General features: G+C 38.0%; 1 protein-coding gene across 2 annotated transcripts in view; it reads left to right on the forward strand.

Moving 5' to 3' along the window:
- PID1 (phosphotyrosine interaction domain containing 1) overlaps positions 1-26,550 on the forward strand; it is a 250,542-nt gene that overhangs the window by 103,482 nt on the left and 120,510 nt on the right. For both annotated transcript variants that reach the window (XM_061148589.1, XM_061148590.1), the window contains exon 2: positions 13,681-13,827. In XM_061148589.1, the coding sequence (XP_061004572.1) occupies positions 13,681-13,827 (147 nt within the window). The remainder of the gene's footprint in view (positions 1-13,680; positions 13,828-26,550) is intronic.

The raw sequence follows: 26,550 nt of genomic DNA on the forward strand, positions 1-26,550 counted from the left end.
CAGTATTCTTGCCTGGAGAATTTCATGGACAGAGGAGCCTGGCAGGCTACAGTCCATGGGGTCGAAAAGAGTCAGACACTGATGAGCTACTGACACTTTCAGATTCATAGAAATGATGTTAGACAGCAAGCAAATTCTAGCAATTATTTTATTCCAGTTCAAAATGGGTCTTAAAGCAGCAGAGACAATTCACATCAGCAACGCATTTGGCCCAGGACCTGCTAATGAATGTACAGCAGTGGTGGCTCAAGTTTTGCAAAGGAGGAGAGACTCTTGAAAATGAGGAGCACAGTGGCCGGCTATCAGAAGTTAACGGCAACCAGTTGAGAGGGTCATCGAAGCTGATCAGAAGTTACACTAGAAGTTGCCGGAGATCTCAGTGTCAACCTTTTTACAGTCAGTTGGCATTTGAAGCAAATCAGAAAGGTGAAAAAGCTCGATAAGTGGGTGCCTCATGAACTGACTGCAAATCAAAAAAATCATTTTGAAGTGCAGTCTTCTCTTATTGTATGTAAAAACAACAAACTATTTCGTGATCAGATTATGATGTTTGATGACAAGTGAATTTTATATGGACAGCGGGTGATGACAAACTCAGTGTTTGGACTGAGAGGAAACTCCAAAGCACTTCCCAAAGCCAAACTTGCATCAAAAAAAGGGTCACGGTCACCTTTTGGTGGTCTCCTGCTGATCCCATCTGCTACAGCTTTCTGACCTGCTTTGAAGCTTCTTGGAAAATTAAAAAAGCTGTGATTAGTATACTGCAGGCTCTAGAGAGAAAGTGAAGAACACATAAGAATGTATGGGGAATTTCAGCAAAGAGAAACCGTAAGGAAGAATCAGATGGAACTGTAAGGAAAACAAGGCAGGAACAAAAACAGCTACACAATGAGAGAGTTGAAGAGGGCCTTTAACGAGCTCATCAGTATACTCAACACAGCCAGCAGAAGAATTCAAGGGAACATGAAGACAGGCTATCGTCTTGACTATATTGATTTTCTGTGTTATATTTCATTGATTTTTTCCTCTGATCTTTATTATTTGTTTTTTTTTTTTTAAACTCACTTTTGGGTTTCATTTATTCTTCCTTTTTTTTTTTTTCCCTCTTAAGGTTGAAGCTGAATTTATTGAATAGAAAACTTTCTTTTGCATTTCTAATCTATTACTATTTCTAATACTTCTAGTATGGGCATTTGTGCTATAAAATTTCTCTTAAGGACTATTTTAGTGGCATCTCAGAATTTTTGATATTTTATATTTTCATTTTCATTCAGTTCAAAATAATTTTCACTTGACCTTTTGATTTATTCTTTCATCCCTGTGTTATGTAGAAGTATAATATTTAGTTACCATATATTTGGAAAATGTACAGAGATTTTTGTGTTATTTCTTGGTATAACTTGAATTCCAAATTTGCAGAGTTTTTATTTTGTGGTTCAGAATTTTGTCTGCCTTGGTAAATGTTTCATGTACACTTGAATTACATTGTTTTTTGGTGAAGTGGTTTATAATTATTAATTATGTCAGGTTCATTTGATGCTATTATTCAAAACTTCTATATCTTTACTGATTTTCTTTCTACTCATTCTATAAATTTTGGAGGGAGAGGTACCAATCAGATTTGTGTTTTTTATCTATATTGAAATTCCCGACCATATTTGTGGTTTATATCCTTGTGGTCTATGGTTTTTATTAGCTTCTTTGTATTTAGAGTGAATTTCTTATAAGCAGCAATAGGGTTGGGTCTTGTTTTTTAATCTCACTATATCTTTTCTTATATATAGATGTATATGATATATATATATGATATAAATATATATGATACATATATATATATATATACACATATATATTTGTGCTGGGAAAGATTGAAGGCAGGAGGAGAAAGGGATGGCAGAGGATGAGATGGTTGGATGGCATCACTGACTCGTTGGACATGAGTTTGACCAAGCTCCAAGAGTTGGTGTTGGGCAGTGAAGCCTGGTGTGCTGCGGTCCATGGGGTCGCAAAGAGGCAGACACGACTGAGTGAGTGAACTGAATTGAACTGCTATGGACTTAAAGGCCTAAAAGAAAACTCAGTGACCTGAAGTTCCCTGAAAAGCAAGCCAGAAACAGGCAAAGATGAGAAAGTGGTTCAGTCTATTAGGTTGATGCATGGCTACCTGATGCGAAGAGCCAACTAATTGGAAAAGTCTCTAATGCTGGGAAAGATTGAAGGCAAAAGGAGAAGGGGGCGGCAGAGGATGAGATGGTTGGTTGGCATCACTGACTCAATGGACATGAGTTGGAGCACACTCTGGGAGACAGTGGAGGACAGAGGAGCCTGGTGTGCTATAGTCCAAGGGGTGGCAAAGAGCTGGAGAAGACTTAGTGACTGAACCAGCTATATCTTTTACTTGGAGTATTTAGACCATTTACATTTTATGTAATTGTTTAATTTTAAACCTATCGTGTTATTTGTTTTCTATTTATCTTATCTTTTTTTTGGTTAACTCTTTTCTCTATTTATGCTTTCTTTTTTATCTTCTTTATTATTATATATAACTCTTTGGCTGTTTATTTTACTCATTGCTTCATGGTTTATAGTACACATATTTAACTTACCACAACCTACCTTCAAATGATGTTAAACCATGTCATATATACTGTTGGATCCTTAAAATAGTATACTTCCATTTTTACTTTTTCTGACCTTTGTACTAGTGTGGCAATACATCTTACTTTTATGTATGATGAAATCCCATACCACATTGCTATTATTTTTAATTAAATTGATTAAAATATTATATATCTATTGTATAATATAATGGCTATACATATAACAAATATGTTTATGATATTGCATATTTAATTAAATGATCAATTATTTGATCATTGAATGAATTTGAATGAATTTTAAATTGTAAGAAAAAAACTTATTATCCTTATAGTTACCCTCTTCTATGCATTCATTCCCTTTTTAGATCTATAGTTTGATCTTTTCTTTTGCTTGACTTTCTTTCTTTAACATTTCTTATAAAAAAGGCTCACTGGCAATGAATAATTTGGATTTTTATATCTTTAATATCTCTGCTTAACTTTTAGAGTATTTAATATATAGTTTTAATGTCTTTATCTGATCACTATAATGTCTGTGCCATTTTTGGTTTATTTTTATTAATTTTTTTGTCTCTATTATGGGTTCTGTTTTCCTGCCTTTTTGTATACCTGGTGATTTTTGATTGGATGTTAGACATTTTGAATTTTACCTTGTTGGTTGCTGGATATTTTTGTATTCCTATAAATATTTTTCAACTATTTTTCTGGAATTCAGTTAAGTCACTCTGAAGTACTTTGATTGTTTTGGATCATCTTTTAATCAGACTGGTATTTAGCCTAGTACTGATTATTTCCTACCACCGAGATTAGACATTAGACATTAGACATACTCTACCTGCTGCCCTGTGACTCACAAGTTTTTCCATTCATTGATGGAAACAGATAATATTGCTAACTGTGTGAGCACCAGCACGTTAATCTCTAGTTCTTTCCAGAGATTTATTTCCTTTCGTTACTTTCCTTTCATGTATTTTCTGATTAATACTTAACTATTTAAGGGGATGCTCTGCAGACTTCCAAAGTTCTCTCTGTGTGAAGATTTTTCCTTTTTTTTTTTGTCTCCTGAACTTGCATCTGTGTCAACTTATCAGGGACTCTGCTGGGCCCTGTTGTCCTCCTCCCTGCATGGCAGCTTGCAAACTCCCTAAAGGTGGTAAGCTGGACAATTGTATAATGTATCTCATTTGTTTCACATCTTTCGGGGATCACTGTCCTCTATAGCCTGATATCCAGTGTTTCGCAAACTGTGGTTTCATATTTTTTTCTAGTTTATTTGGAGGTTTTTAGTGGTATAGTCTATTTGATTCCTGTTACTTGATTGCAAATGAAGTAAAAATATTTTTCTTTAGCACTTTAGTTGAATTTAGTGCAATAACATATTCATACCACCATATTTATGGGAATAACTTAGACAAGAACAGATTTCTAAATGCTTATTCTTGTGTCATACTTATTATGTGAAATGACCAGCTGCTGCTGCTGCTAAGTTGCTTCAGTCATGTCCGACTCTGTGCAACCCCACAGACGGCAGCCCACCAGGCTCCCCCATCCCTGGGATTCTCCAGGCAAGAACACTGGATTGGGTTGCCATTTCCTTTTCCAATGCATGAAAGTGAAAAGTGAAAGTGAAGTCGCTCAGTCATGTCCGACTCTTAGAGACCCCATGTACTGCAGCCTACCAGACTCCTCCATTCATGGGATTCTCCAGGCAAGAGTACTGGAGTGGGGTGCCATTGCCTTCCCTGGAATGACCAGACAATTTTATTTTTAGTTTTTTTAATTTTTTTTAATTGAAGGATAGTTGCTTTACAGAATTTTGTGGTTTTCTGTCATTCATCAGCAAGAATCATCCATAGGTATACCCATGTCCCATCCCTCTGGGACCTCCCTCCTATCCCTCTCCCTATCCCACCCTTCTAGATTGTATTTCCATTTTACTCTCTCTATACATCTCACCCTCTCCCTCCTCCCCTCACCCCATGTCCATAGGTCTGTTCTCTATGCCTGTTTCTCCTTTTGTGCCCTGAAAATTAATTCATCAGTACTATCTTTCTAGATTTCATGGATTTGTGTCAGTATACAATATTTATATTTCTCTTTCTGACTTTCACTCTGTATAATAGGCTCTAGGTTCGTCCACCTCATTAAGACTGACTTAAATGTGTTCCTTTTTATGGCTGAGTAGTATTACACTGTATATATGTACCACAGCTTCTTTATCTATTTATCTGTTGATGGACATCTAGCTTGCTGCCATGTTCTACCTATTGTAAATAGTGCTGCAGTGAACATTGGGATATATGAGTCTTTTTCAATTTTGATTTCTTCAGGGTGTATGCCTGGGAGTGGGATTGCTGGGTGATATGATGATTTCATTCCTAGCTTTTTAAGAAATCTCCATACCGTCTTCCATAGTGGTTGTTTCAATTTACATTCCCATGAGCAATCCTAGACAGTTTCCTTTTCTCCACACCCTCTCCAGCGTTTATTGTTTGTAGACTTTTTGATGATGGCCATTCTGACTGGTATGAGGTATGAGGTGGTATCTCATTGTAATTTTGATTTGCATTTCTCTAATAATGAGCGATGTTGAACATCTTTTCATGTGTTTGTTAGCCATCTGTATGTCTTCTTTGAAGAAATGTCTGTTTAGGTCTTTTTCCCACTTTTTGATTGGGTCGTTTGTTTTTCTGGTATTGAGTTGTATGAGCTGCTTGTATATTTTGAAAATTAATTCTTTGTCAGTTGTTTCATTTGCTATTATTTTCTCCCATTCTGACGGTTGTCTTTTCACTTGTTTGTAGTTTCCTTTGTTGTGCAAAAGCTTTTAAGTTTGATTAGGTCCCCCTTGTTTATTTTTGTTTTTATTTCCATTTTTCTAGCAGGTGGGTTGTAGAGGATCTTGCTTTGATTTATGTCATTGAGTATTCTGTCTATGTTTTCCTGTAAGAGTTTTATAGTTTCTGGTCTTACATTTAGGTCTTTAATCCATTTTGAGTTTATCTTTGTATATGGCATTAGGAAGTGTTCTAATTTAATTCTTTTGCATGTAGCTATTCAGTTTTCCCAGAACCACTTATTAAGGAGGCTATCTTTGTATAAGAGGCCCCATTGTATATTCTTGCCTCCTTTGTCAAAAACAAGGTACCCATAGGTACGTGGGTTTATCTCTGGGCTCTCTCTCTTGTTCCATTGGTCTATATTTCTGTTTTTGTGCCAGTACCATTCTATCTTGATGACTGTAACTTTAAAGTATAGTCTGAAGTTAGGAAGGTTGATTTCACCAGCTGCATTCTTCTTTCTCAAAACTGATTTGGCTATTCAGGGTCTTTTGTGTTTTCATATGAATTGTGAAATTTTTTGTTCTAATTCTATGAAAAATGCCATTGGCAATTTGATAGGGATTACATTGAATCTGTAGATTGCATTTGGTAGTATAGTCATTTTCACAATATTGATTCTTCCTACCCAGGGACATGGGATATCTCTCCATCTGTTTATGTCACAGACAGACAGTTTGACTCATTTATGTTATTACTTCTCTCTATCACATACTCACACTCTGTTAGTTCAGTATTCCTAATTTAAGTATGTGTGTGTGTGTTAGTCACTCAGTCGTGTCCGACTCTCTGTGACCCCATGGTCTGTACAGGCTTCCAGGCTCTTCTGTTCATGGGGTTTTCCAGGCAAGGATACTGGAGTGGGTTGCCATTTCCTTCTCCAGGGGTTCTTCCCGACCCAGGGATCGAACTCGGGTCTTTTGCATTGCAGGCAGATGCTTTATTGTCTGAGCTACTAGGGAAGAGTTAATTCAGCTATATTTGAATTTTTTTCTTGAGTGGGTGGAATTTTTGTTCTATGCTTCTAGCATTTGTCATTTTTCCATCAGGGTTTGCAAATTCAAATGTCTATAACGGTCAAGCAAGTCAAATGTCCTGGAGTAGGAAATGGCAACCCACTCCAGTATTTTTGCCTGGAAAACTCCGTGGACAGAGAAGCCTGGCAGGTTACAGTCCATGGGGTCGCAAAGAGTCAGACACGACTGAGCACACACACACAAGTCAAATGTAGGAGTGAAGTTGGTAAGGCATAGTCACGGGTATTTAGTATAGCAGAGAAGGCTGATATTGGGGGAAGAGGGGACATGGTGAATTGTAGAGGAAAAATGCTTCAGTAAATAAGAGTATTTGCAACAACCAGCTGGAGCTAATTGTTGCCCTGAGGGAATGCAAGTTGCTTTTGTTGATCTTCTGATCTTTTAAGAGAAGTGGAAATGCAAATTTTCATCATATATAGCTCAATTTTTGAATACTACTTCAAATTTTAATCATAAAACAGTCTGTGAATCAAATAAAGCTTATTTATAGGCCAAACATGCCTTCGGGCTGTGAGCTTGCAAACTGTGTTCAACAGTAAATTGTTTAACTGTTTACATATAGAAAAATAGTTTAGAAAATTGCAGAAACTACTTAAGCTAGGGATACAGCACATGTGTATTTGTGTGTATGTATTTCAGATCAATAACAAAGTAAATAAGTGAATACACATACACACACTCCCCTGAGTTAAGTCTTTTATAAGCTTTGGGGACTTTCCTCATACTCTGGAGCATGAAGTTATTTTTGTTTCTCCCACATAATCTCTTGAGAAAATCTGTGATGTGTAAAAGAAATGCTTCCATAATTAAAAACTGCATGAATAAATATGGGTGTGTGAACATGAGTATTTTCAGTTAGTTTAATAATAGCTATCACTTTAATAGAGACAGACAAATTTATGAATATCAGGATGGAGGCCTTTAAGCTGTAACATTTTTTGAATATGGCAGTCACCAGGAAAATCTGCAGCGAGAAAGTTCATGCCAAATTGATGTATGTCTTTTTTTCTTAAAATACCAGATTAACACAAATTGCATTAAAAATTAATTCTTGAAGTAAAACAATTTTGTGTATGCCCATTATATTTGATGAGATTATCCAATCCTGCTTTACTTTTAAAAAGAACAAAAAATAAAAGATGAACAAGAACTTTGTGCTAAAATGTGTTTAAATGAAAGTTGAATTTAAGTAAAATTATCTTTTATTCACTCATATTATTACTCTTAATCGTCTAACAAATTATTTGCTGTTTATCTAGCAAAATATTTTTCTTGCTTTTTTTTGGTGAAAGTGCTAGAATAAATATTTAAAAGCAGAAATCTAAGAATATACATTAAAAATAAGTAAAAGATTATTAGATCTTTATTAAAGGACGCAAAAGATTATCTCACTTTTTCCATAATTCATATGTGGGACCTGGCTACACTTTTTTTGTTTTTTTTGAGACAAGTGGTATAAAGTGTAAGGACACTACAAATGAGTTCCAATAATTCTTACAGAACCCTAAAGTATTAAAATGAAATGATGAAATGTGATTATGCGTGGAATGTCAAAGCCCTACTGATTTTTGTATACTTGTACAAATTAACATTTGTTTGGTTTATTGAGTTTTTCCGTTAATTCCATTCACCCACTTGTTCCTTGTGGTTCTCTTGAGAACGTTTGCAATATTTTTGAAGCTTGATTAGGGCATTACTGAGTCAGTAATTTGCAAGTTAAAACTGACCATTGTAGTCAGCCTTCAAAGTGCAAAGATGAACCAGGGATTAAAACCTTCAATGTCTTCCCTCTAATTTGAGTGAAGATAGTGTTCCAGTTATCTTAGAAAAATGAAAAGGCAGGATTTGCTTTCCAAAGAAGTTTTGTGTTTTGGATACAGAGTCAATACAAAGGTGAGATACACTGGATTTGAATTGGTAAAATATGTAAATTCCTGCCTGCTAAACTGCCAGAGATTAATGTCTGAATAGGAGTAGGAAGCACCAACTGTAAAATTATACAGGGCATGGCGATTACCCCATCTGCATAATGGGGCTTGATTTAGAGGCTCTATTTTAGGATCCCACATAAAGCACCAAATGTAGAAAGCAGAGCTTTGTTGAATTTGTCCTGGGCAGTGCCCTAATTTTCTACAGCACTATTCACTTCCCTTCTTTAAGGATGAATAACACATTTTCTTTATGGAACCTTGTGCATCCATCATTGGGAGCCATAGCTTTTCTGAACTACTCTATTCGATTGCTCTTGTGTTGCCTTTTTATGATGCTACTGGATTATGTTATTTGAGGTTGCATTATCTTTATTACACTTGTTTGTCTATGCAAAGAACAAGTGATATCACATTTGACTTATAACAAGCATTTTAAAGTTAAAAAATGAGAAAACTGAGGCTCAGGAGGTACAAGGTCATGCAGTTCTACTAGAGCTAGTGATGGCACATGAGTCTTGGCTACTCAACAAGAACTGGATATCACTGTACTCACAGTATTTCACTGTCTCTTGATAGTTGGGATTCATGTTATTTTGGCAGCTCAAAGGGCTTTATCTTAGACATGAATAACCTGAGGACTATAATACCTTCTTTGGATTGTTATTGGTGCTTGATCATTAAGGCTCAGCATATTCAAATAACTAACTGCAAGATTCACTATTTTTTAAGAGATAATGTTGCTATTCATTTATGCAGATTAACATTTGTGAAGTCCTCTTTAAATTTTTGTATCTCCTTTTTATTTTTGCAGATGATTTTTTATTCAAAAGTAACTTTTATTGCTGAGACTCTTGAGTTCTGGGGATCAGACGCGTAACTCAAGCTCACATAAGCATAAAAGGCAGTGTATTGGTTTACACTGTCAGTAAGTCCATCCCTAGATCTGCACCTAGATGCAGCTGGATCCAGGGGCTCAATATTGTCAAGTCTGTGACTCTCCATTTCTGAGTTTTCCTTGTCTCTGTGTGTTATTATCATTCACAGACTGACCTTGGGGGGAAAGAAGGTCAGCTGCAGCTCTGGACTCTTTACTCCAGGTTAGCAGTCCTACATATCAACCTTCCAGAAGATTCTGTTCAGCCAGTCTTGAGTTTCCTCTTAACCAGTGCCTTTGGCCAGTGACATGGGGTACTCAGATAGTCAACCTGTGTTACATATTCTTTCCCAATGTTAGGGGGTGAGGAACTGTGATTGGCAGCCCCATTTCACAAAGCAGCATATACTTGTGGAGTTTTTCCCAAGGGAGGGGCAGAAGAGTGTTCTTATCAGAGGCATCTTTAGCTATCACACTTTTTTTTTTTTTTTAATAGGAATGTGATTACACAGTTTATTTTGCATTTAAGTAGGACCATTTCATCCTGCTAGATTTGCACTTTACAGTCATCTCTTATGAATTTAAATTTTGTCATGTAGGCTAACTGCCTTGGCAAAAGAATAAAGGCAGAGGTTAATCTTATGCAGTCCTAGCACTACTGAAGTTTTGCTTCACACACTTGTTTGCACACCTCAGAGAGAAGTGCAACATTTGTTGCTTCATTTAGTTGCTAAGTCATATCTGACTCTTTTGTGACCCCCATGGACTGTAGCCCACCAGGCTCCTCTGTCCACAGGATTCTCCAGGTAAGAATGCTGGAATGGGTTGCCACTTCCTTCTCCAGGGCATCTTCCTAAGTCAGGGATTGAACCCACATCTCCTTCACTGGCAGGCAGATTTTTTACTACTGAGCCACCAGGGAAGTTCAAAGTGCAATTTAAGATTAAAAAAAAAAAAAAAAAAAAAAAGGCTACTTAGAAAAAAGAAAATGTGAGAACAAGTACGGGTTAGTTAGAATGAAGGGGGAAATCTGGGAAAGAAAATCATATTACTCATAAGAATTACATACATTATGGAGAAAAGATAGAGAAATTACTCAAAAGCAGAATAGTGATGAGAAAAATGTGATAATGCCCCAAGTGTAGGTGAAAATAGAGAAAAAGTGATTTTTGTGAGCTTAGAAAAAGGGAACTCATAAAACTGTGAATACTTTGGATCAGAATTTGTCCTTCTTAGGGGTGTTTATAATTTTTAGCTACACTTGCATGTAGTATATAGTAATTCAACCACTCACCATTTTTCCTGAACCATGATTAGTGCCCAATATACCAAAGAATTGGTGTATTGAAGGGAGGGAATTCACCTCTGATTTTTTTTTTTTTAATTTATTTTTAGACTATCACACTTTTACAGATGAACATTTACAAGACAGACTCAGAGTTATATACAAATGTTAATTTTCTGTAAAAGTGGTAGACTCCATGATTCATCCCGTAATCCAGATTTTATTTCTCTCTTTACCTTCATCCTTTCACAGTGGACAAAAAGGACAATGCCATCAAGGTAGAAAAACCACTTTTCAAAAAAAAGGGAATCATTTTCTCTATTTTACTTTCAAATATTGTCTTAGCCTTTTCCTTTAGCTCTTCTAAGAAACTTCTCATGTAGAATTGTAGTTGTCATTTGATTTAACAGTCTCTACTGATTGTGCAAAACCTTTCAAGAAGAGGTTCTCATTTTATTTCTGTTCCAGCTATGCCTCTCACAGTGCTGGCTGAGTGGGAGTATTAAGTAAAAGTAGATGGTGGAGGTTATACAACAACATTGTGTTGCATTTGGAATTTGAGCTCCATTATTTTTCTTTTCACATTTGAAACTTTCTTATTTTTTTTTTTTTTAAGTGTTTATTTCCTCTGCTTGGCTCCCAGGCAAGTAATCAAGGGGGATGCACATGTAACTGTGACTTCCAGTCTCTCTTGTGCCTAGTGATTGAACCATTTGGTTCTGACAGTAATGACAGTGGGGAAAGAAAGGTAGTCTCAGAACTTCTGGGCACTGTGGTTGTTCAACCCTCATAAGAATAGGGCCATTGGTGCCATCTTCAGGACTTCCTGTGTGGCAGAAGTCAAGCTGAGTTGAGCTGCAGCTTCATGTATCTTTCATGGAGCCCCAGCAAAATGGCGGCCAGGGTGGAGTGTCCCCACTTGCTCATTATCCCGTATTCTGAGCCCCTCTCCCTTTAGTCTTCATTCTGTGGCTCCAGTTAGTTGTCCACAGAGGCAAACCAACTTCAGCTGTCACTCCCAGTGATCTGTGTTTCTCTTCCCAGACCACCTTGCAACCCCAAATCCATACCCACTATTGGTTGGGAATCAATTAGGAGCAAAGATGGAAACTTCAGCTTAATACAAAGACTTGCAATTTATGCAGTTATCAGGAAGACATCCTTACATTTAAAAAACTATACATCAGTACTCCTTGGGAAAATTGAGTGAAACTCTCTTTTCCATTTTAAAATGACGGCCTTGTCCTGATACAGATTCCAAAACTTCCACTTCTTTTATATTGAATTGTATGGGAAATGTTTTTGGTAATTTATATTTAGGTGAATGTACTTGTGTATTCAGGCTTCCCTGGTGCCTCAGTGGTAAAGAATCTCCCTGCTAATACAGGAGATGTGGATTTGATCCCTGGGTCAGGAAGATCCCCTGGGGAAGGAAATGGCAACCCTCTCCAGTATTCTTGCCTGGGAAATCCCACAGAGGAGCCTGGTGGGCTACAGTACATGGGGTTGCAAAAAGAGTCAGATGTGGCTTAACAACTAAATAACAATAGCAACAATTTGTGTATTCACTTCTTTCAGTCCCATGTTTATTTCACAGTCCATAACATGTTCAGAAATGTCAAGTTGGATGAAGTTGTGAGCTGGTATATTCCATGATCCTTGGTAGATATCATTATTTTTATATTTGAGCTGTTTTTTTTTTTTTTTTTTTTTCATTTTATTGTCTGAGTTACCTTCCACACATACTTGTGGGACATCTGTGGTATTTCAGTTGATGTTTTAGGTACTTGGGAGACTTCATTAATTAAATCAGTTTCTACTTATATGGTGCTTATATTCTAGTGGATGGTGATAGAATAATAGTAGATGGTAGTAGTAGTAGTCTAGTAGATGGTAATAAAACACATTTGATAGTGATGATAAGTAGTGATAATAATAAAGCAGGGGAAGGAAATAGATATGAGGATTTATGTGTACCAAGCTTAACTACATAATCTGTGGGGCCCAGTGCAAAATGAAAATCAATGTCCTTCATTCAAAAAGTAGAAAAAAATGCCATTAAAAGTACTAAAAATAAGCTTTTTTCCTTTTCTTCCATGAATCTCTCTTTGGAATAATTATGGTGGTTTTTTTTTTTTTTTTTTTAAGCTTGCTGTTTAATGGTGTTATAAATTTAAAGAAAAATTAACTTTCAAATTATTAACATGAATTTGTCATTCATCATTTACTGGGCCCAAGTAAATGAGAGGATAATGGGTAGGAAATGAGATTAGAGCTTCTTTGGGTTCCTGAAGCATGCGTAGGCTTGAAGGCCAAAGTAAGGACTTATAATTTTTTGATGAGAAGAGGGGAAGACTTGGGAATCTTGTGGCAGAAGGGTGACAGCTGATTAGATTTTAGAAGGATTCCCTTAGGCTGCTGTGTGGCAATGTTGGAAGTGGCAGGACTAGGTTGGAAGCTGCTATAATAGACCAAACAAAGATGGTGCCTGAATTGTACATATAGAAAAACAATAGTGATTAAATGTGGTTAGATTCTGGGCATATTTCAAAGTTAGTGCCAATAAGAATTGAATGTAGACTAGATGTTTACTTAGAGTCCTGGCCTAGACAACAGATAAAATGGTCTGTTGAGAAGCAGCTAGTTTTCTAAAGTTCTACAGCCAAGGCATGACACAAATGGAAAAGGCAGACAACAAAAGTCAAGCGTGTGTGTTTTTCATCAGTTCTTTTTCATTATCTCTAAACTTTCCTTCAAACAGCTCCTGTAACATCTTCATTTATTTAGCTGATTTTAGCATAGATTACATATCTAGAATCTCATCCATACATATCACTTTGGAAGAATCTCTAAGAACAAAGTTCTGGCGAGGCTACCACTGCCCCATGTTTTCATGGCATAGAAGTGGGTATTGGCTGTCTCCCATAGTTTCATTTTGGTAGTATCCTGACAGATTTTTTCTTTCATTTTACTCAAACCTTTTGGCCTGCCCTAGTAAAAATAGAATTAGTAACATAAAAAGTTTGCTCCTGAGTTTGCTGTGCAATGGCGCCTTGTACAATTCCAAATGATTTCACTCAGTTTGGCCTTTTTTGTTTTTTCCTGCTTTTCAGCACTTTCAGACCATGCTGAAGTCTAAGTTGAATGTCCTAACACTGAAAAAGGAACCTCTGCCAGCAGTCATCTTCCATGAGCCAGAGGCCATCGAGCTGTGTACGACCACGCCCCTGATGAAGACCAGGACTCAGAGTGGCTGCAAGGTAGGAGGCTCATGGCCAGCAGGGAACCTGTTGGTGGGACAGACAAGAGGATGCATAGCTTAAGGCACTTGTATCATAGTGATAACTTTTGTAAAGAGTGAAGATGTCAAACGACTACCAGAATAAGCTCAGTGAGTGATGGTAGTATGAATTTATACCCTGCTTTATGTTTCTTGATGATATAACACTCTTCATCATATGGTGGTACACACTAAAGACATGAGTTTTACCATGTGTGAATGAAATAGTAACTGCCCCATATTTTCTGTAGCCCTGTGGAACGTTGGGCTTGACAAGAAAAATTATGTCCTTAAAGATAATTCCTCCCTTTGTATTTGCAATCTGAATAAGATATATCTTAAAGACCAAAGAGCAAAACAAGTTTCTCAGTAGTTGTACTCTCTGAATTCTTTGGGGGTAAATTTGCATTTTCATTTTGCTGTAGCTCTTAAAATTTATTCTAGTATTCATGCCTCAGAATCCATATAAAAAGTGTTTTTCATTTATGTAAACCATAATGCTGACTTGGAAAGAGAACTAGAAATGAAAGACATAATTTTGGTAAGTTTTTGGCTTCTTTCTCACATAGTATTCTTTTTTACATGTGTTGATGAATATAGTCATTGCTTTAGAGGTAACAAAGAAAATATGTCCCATGCATATTTTGTCATCAGAAACTTGTTTTGAGTCCTCAAAGTAAATGAAGGGGCAGGAAAATGCATATTTGCTTGTGGATTTCTTTTAAAACCTCGTAGTACACTCTTTCCCTTATTGCTTTCTGGGTTAGGGAAGCAAAGATCCATTGATCTTTCTCACCAGAATATTCTGTCCCCTCCCCAGTGCTTGCATAGTTGTGGTCAGGTTGGAGCAAGCCTGAATGTTGGTATTTGCACAAAACCTCACACATGTCCATTCATTGCACAAATACCCTGGATGTGCTCAGTGGCAGTGGAGATGGTGAGAGCCAGAGCCCCTACCCAACCCCACCATCTTTATGGGCTTAACTGTTCCTTGGGGGAAGAGAGAGGGAAAAGTACAGACGAACAAACATTGGCTGATGAGAATGTCAAGTCTGTGAAGAACTTGTGGAATTATCTGTTAGGCAGAGGGAGCAAGAGAGCTATGTCCCTGGTCTTGTGCATTTTAGACAGAAAAGAGTGGGCCGGTGAACGTGGGAAGGTCAGAAAGTTGTGGTTTGTAGTGGAGTCCAGTGGGGGTCCAGGTATAGGGAGCTTTGATACTATGGCCAGGAGTTTAGATTTGGTTTTAATTTCTAGGGAGAAGTAGCAGAGGGATTCAGGCAAACGAGTTAAATGACTCCATTTGGGGGAAAAAAAAAAATAAATGATAACTCTGCTAAGGTGAGCATCTAGCTTTTCAAAAGCAGTGGCCAGTGGCTCTGCTTCAGCAGAGGAGAGCGGCCCCACGAAATTGCCTTTGGTCCCCTTGTATGCAGTCCTTTTGGTGAATTGATGATGTGAAGGAATTTTAAAACTACTCATTAAATTGTAAAGTGATAAGAAATCAAATTAGGTTATATTTCCTTTGGAAATTTCCTGAAGTCTTTTTGAATTCTGTTCCTATTAGGGCGGGGACAGTGGTCCCTCAAAAGCATGATGAAATCAGTAGGAACAAGTATAAGGAGTAGTTTGGTAAAGTCTGCAGGGCATGTTTAAATGGGAGGGAAAATGCAGCTACAGAATAAAAAGACCTAGCAATGCAGTCCCAGATACAAAAGAGGGATGTGTGTGTGTGTGTGTGTGTGGTGGGGGGAGGGAGAAGGAGGAATATTTGCTAGGATAATATAACATTTCTAATAAGAAATATAGGATTCCAGATTCACAGGGTAATTTTTCTCTCTATGCATTGCTTTAGATCATGTTCATTTATTTTACCTCTTGAGGGATGTTGAACAAGACATAGAAGGAATTGAGAAGAGCATGTCAAAGAGAGTGAGAGTCTCCCAGGCATTGGTCTATAGGGCTATTTAGACAAAGAAAAGTCAGCAATGATTTCAGCTGAATGCAGGGAAGAACTTATGCATTCAAGGTGAAAACCACGTTCCACTGGGCTATAAAAAATTTATGACCTCTCCAGCCCTAGAAATCTTGAAGAGGAGATTCCAGGTGCAGATAATCATAATCCTAGAATCAGGCATCTGGGCCAACACCTCTTGAGGTACTTTCCAGCTTTTCTATTCTGTTTCAAGGATGAAAACCTCTAATGTATCCTTCTTTAGACTGTGCACTCAAATCCACGTTACATATTTAAATTTTAGCTGCAAATATACTGGAGTCTCAGCCTTTCATTCTCAGGGACAATGTCACCTTTGTGTTCAGAGTCATAGTCTTTGGTTCCAAAACAACAAAACAAAGTTAGATTTTTGAGCCTTGAAATTTTGGTTTAAAATCTTCAGACCGCCCCCCCCCCCCTTTTTTTTTCAGATCATCCCCAGGAACAAAATGTAGTGTTTCCTCTCTGATTCTTGCCACTACTTAGCTCCCAAAATGCCAGCTGCAGAGGGATCTCCCTCCCCGGCTCCGGCCTGCCAGGCATAATGAGCACAATGTAGCTGGGGCCCAGCTGCAGAGCCGGCTTCGGGGGACCCTCCTTCCTCCACACAGTGCTGGTTCTTTTTGCCTCACAGCACTCAAGTTGTGCCTGCATAACTTTAGGTTTGGGGAGGGACAGAGGCAGGAGGAAGCAAAGGAAAGGGGAGTTGCAAATGGATTCTGGTGAGCGAGGTCAAGGCCCTGGCTCTTCTCAGATTTCCCATTTCCCTCTGATCTGTATTCTCCGTGGGTCCTTGGCGGGATGACCCTGCCAGGCTATTCATGTTGCGGGCAGCTGGGTCTTTGTGTATTCTCCTCCCTTGCTGCCACTTTTTTTTTTCTTTTTGGAGTGGAGTTATTTAACTGTACGATCCGCTGCATACCATTAGGATGCTTGTTGGAGCTGTTCCGAGTGTCAGATACTTGTGTCTGATTTTGCAGCGGAGACAGTGGCTTATCTTGCCTGCCTTTGCCTGTCTAAACAGTAGGATCCTAGCTGGCTTTGGCTTGTTAGCAAACATTTATTTAATTAATAGTCATCGGAAACCTACTGTGTGCATGGAATTGTGGAGAAAGGAGTCAGAGTTGGTATTGTGAGTGAGTAGGTGGCTCAGGGGTAAAGAATCCACCTGCCAATCTGCCTTCCTGATCCCTGGGTCCAGGAAGACTCCCTGGCGGAGGGAATGTCAACCCACACCAGCATTATTGCCTGGAAAATCCCACGGACAGAGGAGCCTGGTGGACTACAGTCCTTGGGGTCACAAAGAGTCAGGCACGACTGAATGACTGAGCACTCACACACACATTTAAATTATTAAATTGCACAAAGCAATTTATAGTCAAGCAGAAGGAATAAGATGAATGCCTGAATAAATTGCGAGTGCTTCCAATACTCATGAGTATGTCAGAAACCCCCGGATGGTAGATTTCTGAGCCATCTTTCCAAAGCGTTTGATTTGGGCTCTCAGCTTACTGGTGGGAAGCAGGAGCCTGCACTTTAGAATAGACCGTGTAATTTACATGAAAGTGGTGATTGAACGTGCTTGTGCTTTGAGCTTGAAGACCTGAACCACAGAGAAGGGTGTGATCACAGCAACTGAGTGAATGGAGATGCAGTGGGGAGGTGGGAGGTGCGGGGGAATGGGGGCAGTTTAGCACATCTAATAACATTTATCTTTTATTAAAATGTTTTATAAAGTATGTGATTGGTGGTCATTTCTAAGAAAGGAAATAGCATGGAAGACAAATACCAAGAGAAGATATATGGGGAAAGATGCAAGAAGGACAAGCAGGAAAATTACAAGTTATTTACATAGGGCTCCTGTTTGGGTCTGGTCTGTCTGCCTTTGGGTTTTCCAGGCCGCTCAGTGGGTAAAGAATTCACATGCAATGCAGGAGACTTAGGAGACGTGGGTTCCATCCCTGGGTGGGGAAGATCCCCTGGAGGAGGGCATGGCAACCCACTCCAGTATTCTTGCCTGGAGAATCCCATGGACAGAGGCGCTTGGTGGGCAGCCTCCGATAGGGTAGCAAAGAGTCAGACATGACTGAAGAGACTGAGCATGAATGCAGTGTCTGCCTTTATTCTGGATTTACCTGGTTGTGTTATTCTATACCCCCTCAGCATCTCGGGAAGGAGCCAAGGTCTTGAGGGATGGTCTCTCGAGGGGATGCTCTTCTTGGCCACATGTGGCCTTTGGGAGTTGCTGGTGAACAGAGGTGGTTGAGCGTGTGTTTCTTTGCACTCCCTAGCTTTCCATCCCCTGTTGTTGATGCTGAGGGCACCCTTGACTTCATTCTGCAGTTTGGTAGCTGTCCAGCTGCCCCATCCCTTTATTCTTCACCATAGGCCCTGCCAACATATCACCTGGATCTGCTCTCCAGGTGATGCTTTATTTTCCAAATCTTGCCTCCTCCTGAATGAGGCACTTGGCCTCATTCTTGACATCTTCTCAATTATGAGAGCAGAAACAAACTAGTCTCCAGGAAGGAATTAGTGATTCATAAACCATGACTGTTTTTACTTTACTCTCTTAGAGTTCTGTGTTCTGGAGTGTCAATGGTAGTCCTTTGGCTCTAAGAAAGAATGTGATTGATTTATAAGTTTCATGGGACAGGGAGGAGAGTTTCTGAACTGAAGGCATGGCAGGAAGTCCTCAACTTCCTCAACTCCTGCCATTTTGTGCACTTGTGAAATGGCCAGTTTGAGAAGTGGCCTCGAGCTGTCCTGCTTACCCTATCCTGTGCTGTGCTGGGCTTAGTTGCTTGGTTTTGTCCAACTCTTTGTGACCCCGTGGGCTGTAGCCCTCCAGGCTCCTCCCCTAACTTGAATTTAAATATATTTAAAATTAGCATCATATGTATCTACTTTCTACACAAATTTTGTATTTATTGGATCAGCTATGTATTTCATTAGAAATATAGTCATGTTTTCTCACTTTACACATTAACAGAAGGGAAAAACATTGATTATATTATTATCCTCATCAAATGCATTTTGTAGCCCTTTTTTGGTATAGGTCATTTTGGATGTGGGAACCTAAATATGTCAATTATACAGACTTTCTTTCTGCAAAATAAGTTTCTGATTGAGAGACGAAGGTAGAATACAAATAAAATAAAGAATAGTGATATATGAAGTGAGAATCGGGCCCTTGGTCTTTATGGGTTTTTTCCCTGCATATTCAGAATGGATGTTATCTAAGTCTAATTTATTTTTTCTTCATTCTTTCTCATAGTTCCCTGTAAACAAATCAAAGCTCAGTTGCTTCTGCTTGTGTCTCCAAATGGAGAAGGGTAAAAGTTGATAGGAGATTACAGTTTGTTGGTTTGTATCAACAAGCTTTTATTTTTCTGTGATTTCTACTCTTGTTGATTTGTAAATTTTCTGACTTTCTCCTTCCCTCCCTTCTTTCTCCCCTCCTCCCTTCTTTTCTTCCTTATTTTCTTCTCTCATTTTTTCCTTCATCCATAAGAATATATTGCACAGCCTCAGGATGTTCTGTGTACTCATAGGGACACAAAGAAAAACAATGGTATTGGATTCTTCATGCTGAAATAACAGGAGATGTAATCCGAATTGACTTGATTCATTGACGTTGATTTGCTTTTGAATCTGCAAGTTCCAGAAGAAAGGAAGAAGGCAGGAGATACTAGAGCGGGAACAAAAGTGTCCGCTGCAAAAAGTTGCCCAGGCTTAATGACCTGCAAGGAGACACATGTACTCTGCGGGAGGGTTGGTGGCGGTTGATGATAAAGGCAGAGTCCTCAGGCTGCCGAGTAAAGGCTGCTTTTTCCTCCATGTTCCAGCCCGTTTTATTTCCTTGGTTTCTAATGGAGGATGTTTCTTTATAGGTAGGATGAGCCTCGGTATGAGTACAGGCTACTCTCTTGGGCTCCTCTCGCCAGCAGTCATAAATGGCCATCAGCTGCCACGTGGTTTGGCCTTCTGCACTGAGAGGCTTTCATCTTACTGGTGGGAGGGTGTTTTCATTTGCTGCAGAAACTCCACATCCCCCTTTTTAGTCCAGGTTTCTAATTTTGGCTGCCCATTAGTCAAGGTTAGAAAAGAGAAAGAGAGTCAGGATTTCAGAAGTGATCATGGGTTCAAGCTTATGGAATTTGAGATATCTGTGGGACCCCCAGTAGCAACACCCAAAGAGTGCTGTGTTAAATGGGTTTGGAGCTTCATGGATGACTAGAGGATGTCGTTACGGAGAATGGGGATGGGAGAAGAGGAAGGAGTGAGACAGGCATGCAGAAATACAAATTTATACACATCATCATGCTTGGTTTTTTTTCTGACTGAAGAGATTTATTTATTCAATGACTTTTCTTTGGCAGAATCTGATATGGTGTTCCCATCTTTATGCACACACTCTTTAGGGCTTAAATCCACTATTCATACCTCTCAGCATGAAATGTGCAGGAGAGGGTCTCATGCTGAATTAATTGAATCTAAGACACTACCAGTTATACCACCAAAACAGAAAAATGCTGCCATTAATCATTGTATGATGCCATTGACACTAATACATGTTCATCTTTTGGGTTTTTAAAACATGAAAAACAACAGCTACCTTAGACTGGATTAAATGTATAAGCACCAGTAACAATAATAACACATTGAGGATGACTGGGTGGACCAAGCACTGTTCAGAGTGCTTTTCATGGTTAACACATTTCATCTTCACAAGCATCCAATGAGTAGGGACTGTTATATAATCACACAGTTTAAGGATTCGGGACAGAAAGAAGAATCACTGGGAAAGGAGCACCAAAGGAGCACCAGGAACACAAGAGGATGCTGTCCTCCCCGCCAGGTACTGACTCCTCTTCAGCCTTTTCCTCACTTCATCCTGCACACACCTCGCAGGCACTCTCCTCACCACCTTGTTCAGCTCTCAGATACATCAGAAAGAAAAATGGATATGACTCTGGTAACAGCTGAATCCCCTGTATGTTGTTTTAGGGTTGGTCTCTCTACATATGTTCAAGATACAGGCTACTTATGCTGTGATACTTAGCGTGGAGGGATATTTCATTTATGGTTTTAATGTAAACTTTTTGACCGCAAGTCCCAACTTATGACTTTGAATTCTGTACTTTGGTCTTCCCAGTGACAACTGTGGTGACTTCAACAAAGTTCTCCATCCTTCATGAGCTCACTTTTGTTGTATGGTGACTAAAATCTTTTCGTCCTAGAAAGTGTCTTTATTTGTGCTAATGAAAGGTTGAGGATATAAATTATCGTTCTGCATGAATGCCTGTTGAGTAGAACGGCAGACTTCTTTATGAGGTTCTTCTTTCCCATGATTGATTTGTCCCATTAAGGGCTTCTCTGGGGATCCTTATACCTTCAAACTATTTATTTCCTGCTGCCTTACACAGTGAGAGCTGTGGCTGAAAATGACCATTTTACTCTAGGGAACCAGATTTGACATTGCGGCTTAACCTTTGTTTAATGTCAAAGATGGTATCTTCCTATATTTCTGAATTTGTAATGTTACTGCCTACTTTACTTCTTGCCTTTAAAAACTTGGGAAATCAGCAGAGATGCATTAGTGAAAAATGGGAAAATAATCTACATGAAAGAAATTATAATATTTTTGCTCTACAATACTATGTAAAACACGTGGTCATTAAAAAATTTTTGTAGAAATTGTCTTGATGAGAAAAATGCTTATAATTTATTAAGTGAATTTAAAAAGCTGGTTGCAAATTGTTTTTAGATCCTATTTTAGTAAAATAAAGTAAAAATAAAATAATGATATTCAAATATTCATAATAGAAGGATCACATTAAAATATGAACAGAAATGATCCCTGGATAGTCAGATTATAGGTAAAACTTTTGATTTTCTTATTTTTTGCATTTTATAAATTTTCAGTGATGAATAAATATTGCTTTTGTTATTAGTTTTTAAGTGCAATTATTAAAGTAATTAATAATTATTTTAACAATTTAAAGTTAATTTATTTACTTAAACAATTAAATAAAAGTAATTAATTGGGTGAGAAGGTCACCTGGAAAATTATCTTTAAGCAACTCCATTCTCCTTGGAGCATTTGGAAAAGAGTTCGCTCTAAGTTACCAACTTAGACATTAGTTTTTCTCTTTGCCCAAGTCAGAATTTCCTTAGCTTCAGTGTAAGTGACATTTTTCCATCTAACGTGTGAATTCTCCTGTGGCAGACTAGTCTGGTGTGTTTGGCATAATAATTGTAAGTCCTACTCATATGCATTTGCAAGGATGGAGTGCTTGGTTTCCTCAGAGCTGCTGGGTAGCAACCTTAGTACCTGAAACGGCAGAAATTTATTCTTCACAGTTCCGGAGGTCAGAAGTCCACAGTGAGCATCACGGGGCAGAAACCACTGTGTTAGCAATTCCATGATCCCTCTGGAGGCTATCTGGGAAAACCCACTCCTTGCCTCTTCCAATTTATGATGGCAACAAGCATTACTTGGCTTGTGGCCACATCACTCCAGTCTCTGCCTCCATGGCAACACTGCCTTCTCTTCTGCCTGTATCAAACCTCCCTCTACCTTATAAAGACATATGGTCAGAGGTAAGACCCACAAGACAATCCAGGATCACCCCCCTCATTTCAAGATTCTTAATGTATTCAAATCTGCAAAGACTCTTTTTCCTTTTAAAGTAACATTTATAGGTTCTAGAGATTAGGACCTAAATATCTTTGTGTGTGCTCAGGCACTCAGTCATGTTCGAATCTTTGTGGCCACATGGACTGTAGCCCACCGGGCACCTCTGTGGAATTTTCCAGTCAAGAATACTGGAGTGGGTTGTCATTTCCTACTCTAGGGGATCTTCCCAACCCAGGTATCAAACCCATGTCTCTTGCCTCTCCTGCATTGGCAGGTGGATTCTTTATCACTAGCACCACTATAGATTCCTCCCTTATAAATGGGGAATTTTAGAAGTGTAAGAACTTACAGGCAAAAATTTAATCCTCAAAGTTATAAGTTGTTTAGGTTAACTTTATTCTCTCATGGGCCTAAGAAGACTCATTCATTGAAATTCAGAAAGCTAGTTAAAAAATAGATGAAGAGAGTTACTCCTATATTGGGCCACACTTCTTTGACGTTTTTACTTCCTTAATCAATATTTCTGAAAAAGAAGAGATGTCTTAACATTTAAATGAAATCAGATTTTTTACAGAAACTTGTGAGCATTTGTAATTTGTTATGGCTCAGTGTTGTGAGTATGTTAAATATTGTTTGTTAAAAAAAAAAAGTCCATGATTCTGCTACTGGGACTGAGAGCAGTGTTTTCTCTCCATTCCCAACAAAGCTTTAAGGATAATTTTGAAAACTATTCAGAAGCTATCATCAGTATAATGTGTGTGTCTGAGAGAACTATCTTGTTATGAAGTTATTTTTTCCCTCATGGTTTCCTCATTAGATGGTTTGTCTTTGAAACAATTTGTTGGTTTAGTTCCGAAAATGTAGCTTAATCATTATGTGAATATAGGGTTCATTTATTCAGAAAACATTTTAATTATTCTGCATGTTTCCTTGGATTAATTCTGTGGATAAAATATAGTTCTTCTGTGGTAGACTTCATCTCTTAAGGCAAAATACAGAAGCACCACACAGAAAACCAATTAAGTTGGCAAAAACGCATTAATATTATGCTTTATGGTTTCTTTCCAGCAGAGTTGTACTACTTGTTAGAGATGGTTGCAAGGTTATGATAATTTCAAAAGTAAAATCTACTTTATAGAAATATAATGCTCAAGTATAAGTAGTTAATGTTTAATTAGCCTCCAACTAATAAAAATAAATGGAAAAAAAGTTAATGTTTAAAAGATGTTCTCATCTTTATATATATTTATATACATTTTCCCCCTAGTGTTTTATTCACCTTTTACATTCAAGGTGTCTCTAATGAAGAAATGAAATGTTACAGCAGTAGTCAACCTGATACTCTAGAGTTAGTTTAATTGATTGTTTGTTAAATGAAAAATGAGCATTAAACAAGGAAGCATTAGACTATATAGGGCTTCCCTGGTGGCTCAGTGGTAAAGAATCCACTTCCGGTGCAGCAAATCTGAGTTTGATCCCTTGGTCGGGAAGATCCCCTGGAGAAGGAAATGGCTACCCACTTCAGTATTCTTGCCCAGGAAATCCCTTGGACAAAGGAGCCTAATGGGCTACAGTCCATGGGGTCACAAGAGTCAGACACGACTTGGTGACTTAACTACCACCCAGACTATATAGACTGTGAATATAATCTCATAAAGCCTGAAATTTCTTTGTAAGTGATTTTTTTGCCTTAAATTAAAAATTTTTATCAAAGCATTATCTATGTAGATAAAACCTTAGGTAACAATGAAAATCGAACATCAAATATTTTTAACTGCCTTCTTTATCCTTCCCTCACACCCTAGTCCTGCTTAAAGGAAAATGATAATTATTTCAGCAGTTTGTTCTTATATTTACCTTCATATTTTACATACTATATTTTCACCCATTTTAGATATCTTCTGTCTGTTCAGGAAGGGAAACATTTAGGCTCTAATAACCAACCCACTTTCCTTCCTTCATTTTCCTAATATAATTGCTTCTGAAATTTTAGTTTATTCAAATAGGTGCGTAATAACTAAAACACCCATCATTATACCCTGATTGTATTTAATACATTAACAAAAATCTTATACTGAAGTACAGTTGTGTTAGTTTCAGGTTACAGCAAAGTGATTCAGTTGTACATATACATCTATTTATTTTTTGCTCGTTTTTCTTTGAATAAAAATTTACAAGTTTAGAGTTAGCATAGTTTAATATGGGCTTCCCAAGTGGCCCAGTGGTAAAGAATCCACCTGCCAATGCAGGAGACACAGGAGTGGTGGGTTTGATCCCTGGGTCAGGAAGATCCTCTGGAGGAGGAAATGGTAACCGTCCGCAGTATTCTTACCTGAGAAATCCCATAGACAGAGGAACCTGGCCGACTACAGGCTATGGGGTCACCCAGAGTAGGACGCACCTGAGCGAACACACATAATTTGATATACATTTATACCTAATTTTTGCCGAATATACTGTGTCAGATTTGGCATATACTTATCAATATGTTACTCAGCTAGTAATTATAGAGGTTCTGTAAATCTTTTTCATCTTCTCCTGGGAGTCTCACCCAGAGTCCTTTGTCCTGCATCAGACTAGACTATTTGTTTCTGAGCAGCCTTCTTGCTGTAAATCTGGGACTTCTGTCTCCTGTGGCAGATATGCTTCTGTTTTCTCCCCTGTTTTTAAGAAATGATACCTTTGCTTTTCTAGAGCACATATTAAGAAATAAAAATCATGTGCTTTGTATGTCTGAATTTTTTTATTCTGCCGTCACCTTTTGGAAAATTTGGACATAGAAACATAAATTAGAAATAATTTCAGATTTAGATTGTGAAGGCACTGTCCATTTATTTCGCTGTCTTCTGTGTCTTGGTGTAAAATTTCCACCCCCCAAATCATTTAATTGAAAGGTGGTGGGTCTTTACAATTTGGAGATTCCTATTTCTTTTCAATTTGGAGACTCTTTTACTTAAGTAAAATTTCTATTTCCTCTCTTAGTTTTGGAACCATGTGAGAAATAAGAAATAATATAGGAAGATTAGAAGAAAATATCAGTTTTATAAAACTTGCTTGGAAGGATGGGGTTTGGATGTATAGGCTCCCTGGGTTTTCTAAAGTTTTTAAATCTTGCTGGAACCTTTGGTTTCTTATTCTATTCTCTCCCATTCATGTTGTTCTTACGACTTAAAAATGTTCATTATGATCAATTTAGTGGAGTTTGGAGATGATATAAATATTTAGGGCCTCCCGCCATCTTTATCTCGAAATTCTCTCTGAATTGTTAAACTCTCTCTAAATTGCTAAGTTTCACTGTTTAAACTTTCCTTATTTTATATTTTTATCTAAAATAGAAAGGGTGATTCTTAGCTTACTTTTAGGTTTAAAGAGATATTTATAAGGTGCTTTGAACTTTTCCCAAGAGCAGGGCTGTATAAATAAAGTAGCATTGTTATTCAAATACAGCTTCCCTTGATTTGAATGGAAAGGTCAACGAACTACAGACAAAATTGTGGCAAATGAGGTAAAGATGTTAAAGTGGCAATAAATTACCCGAATTATAGAAAGGTCATAAACTGTACTCTAAAATAGGAACAGCTATTTCTTATTACATCCCTGAGTATTTCAACTCCCAATTACCAGCAAGTAAATTATAAAAACCGCTGTGACAGCAGGTGCAGATGTGTTCCATAGTGTGCTGGCTGTTCATTTCTTTGTTTTTACTGAAAATATTATACATTCATTTCTTGGCAGGAGAAATGATGTCTAGGCTTCCGTGCATACTGAGTTCTCTAAGTGAGGCATTAGTCAGATTGGCGTTTATGAGTCACCAGTCATCTTCATGAGCCAAATCCAGGAATTATAAAATAATTTACTCAGGAAGTAATGGGGGTAAATGAAGTTTATCATCCTGGGAAACAGGAAAGCTACCTTGTGAGCTAATGATCCTACTGAAATGAAGTTCCCCCCCGCCCGCCCCACCATTGATGGATGACTCCGTTGTCTTTAAAACTTGTTTTTGTGACACTTACGAGCAGTGTTAGAAATCTCAATTGTCACCATCTAGCTGTAGCTATAGTATGTGG

This window comes from Dama dama, chromosome 8, assembly GCF_033118175.1.
Source record: "Dama dama isolate Ldn47 chromosome 8, ASM3311817v1, whole genome shotgun sequence".
NCBI lineage: Eukaryota > Metazoa > Chordata > Mammalia > Artiodactyla > Cervidae > Dama > Dama dama.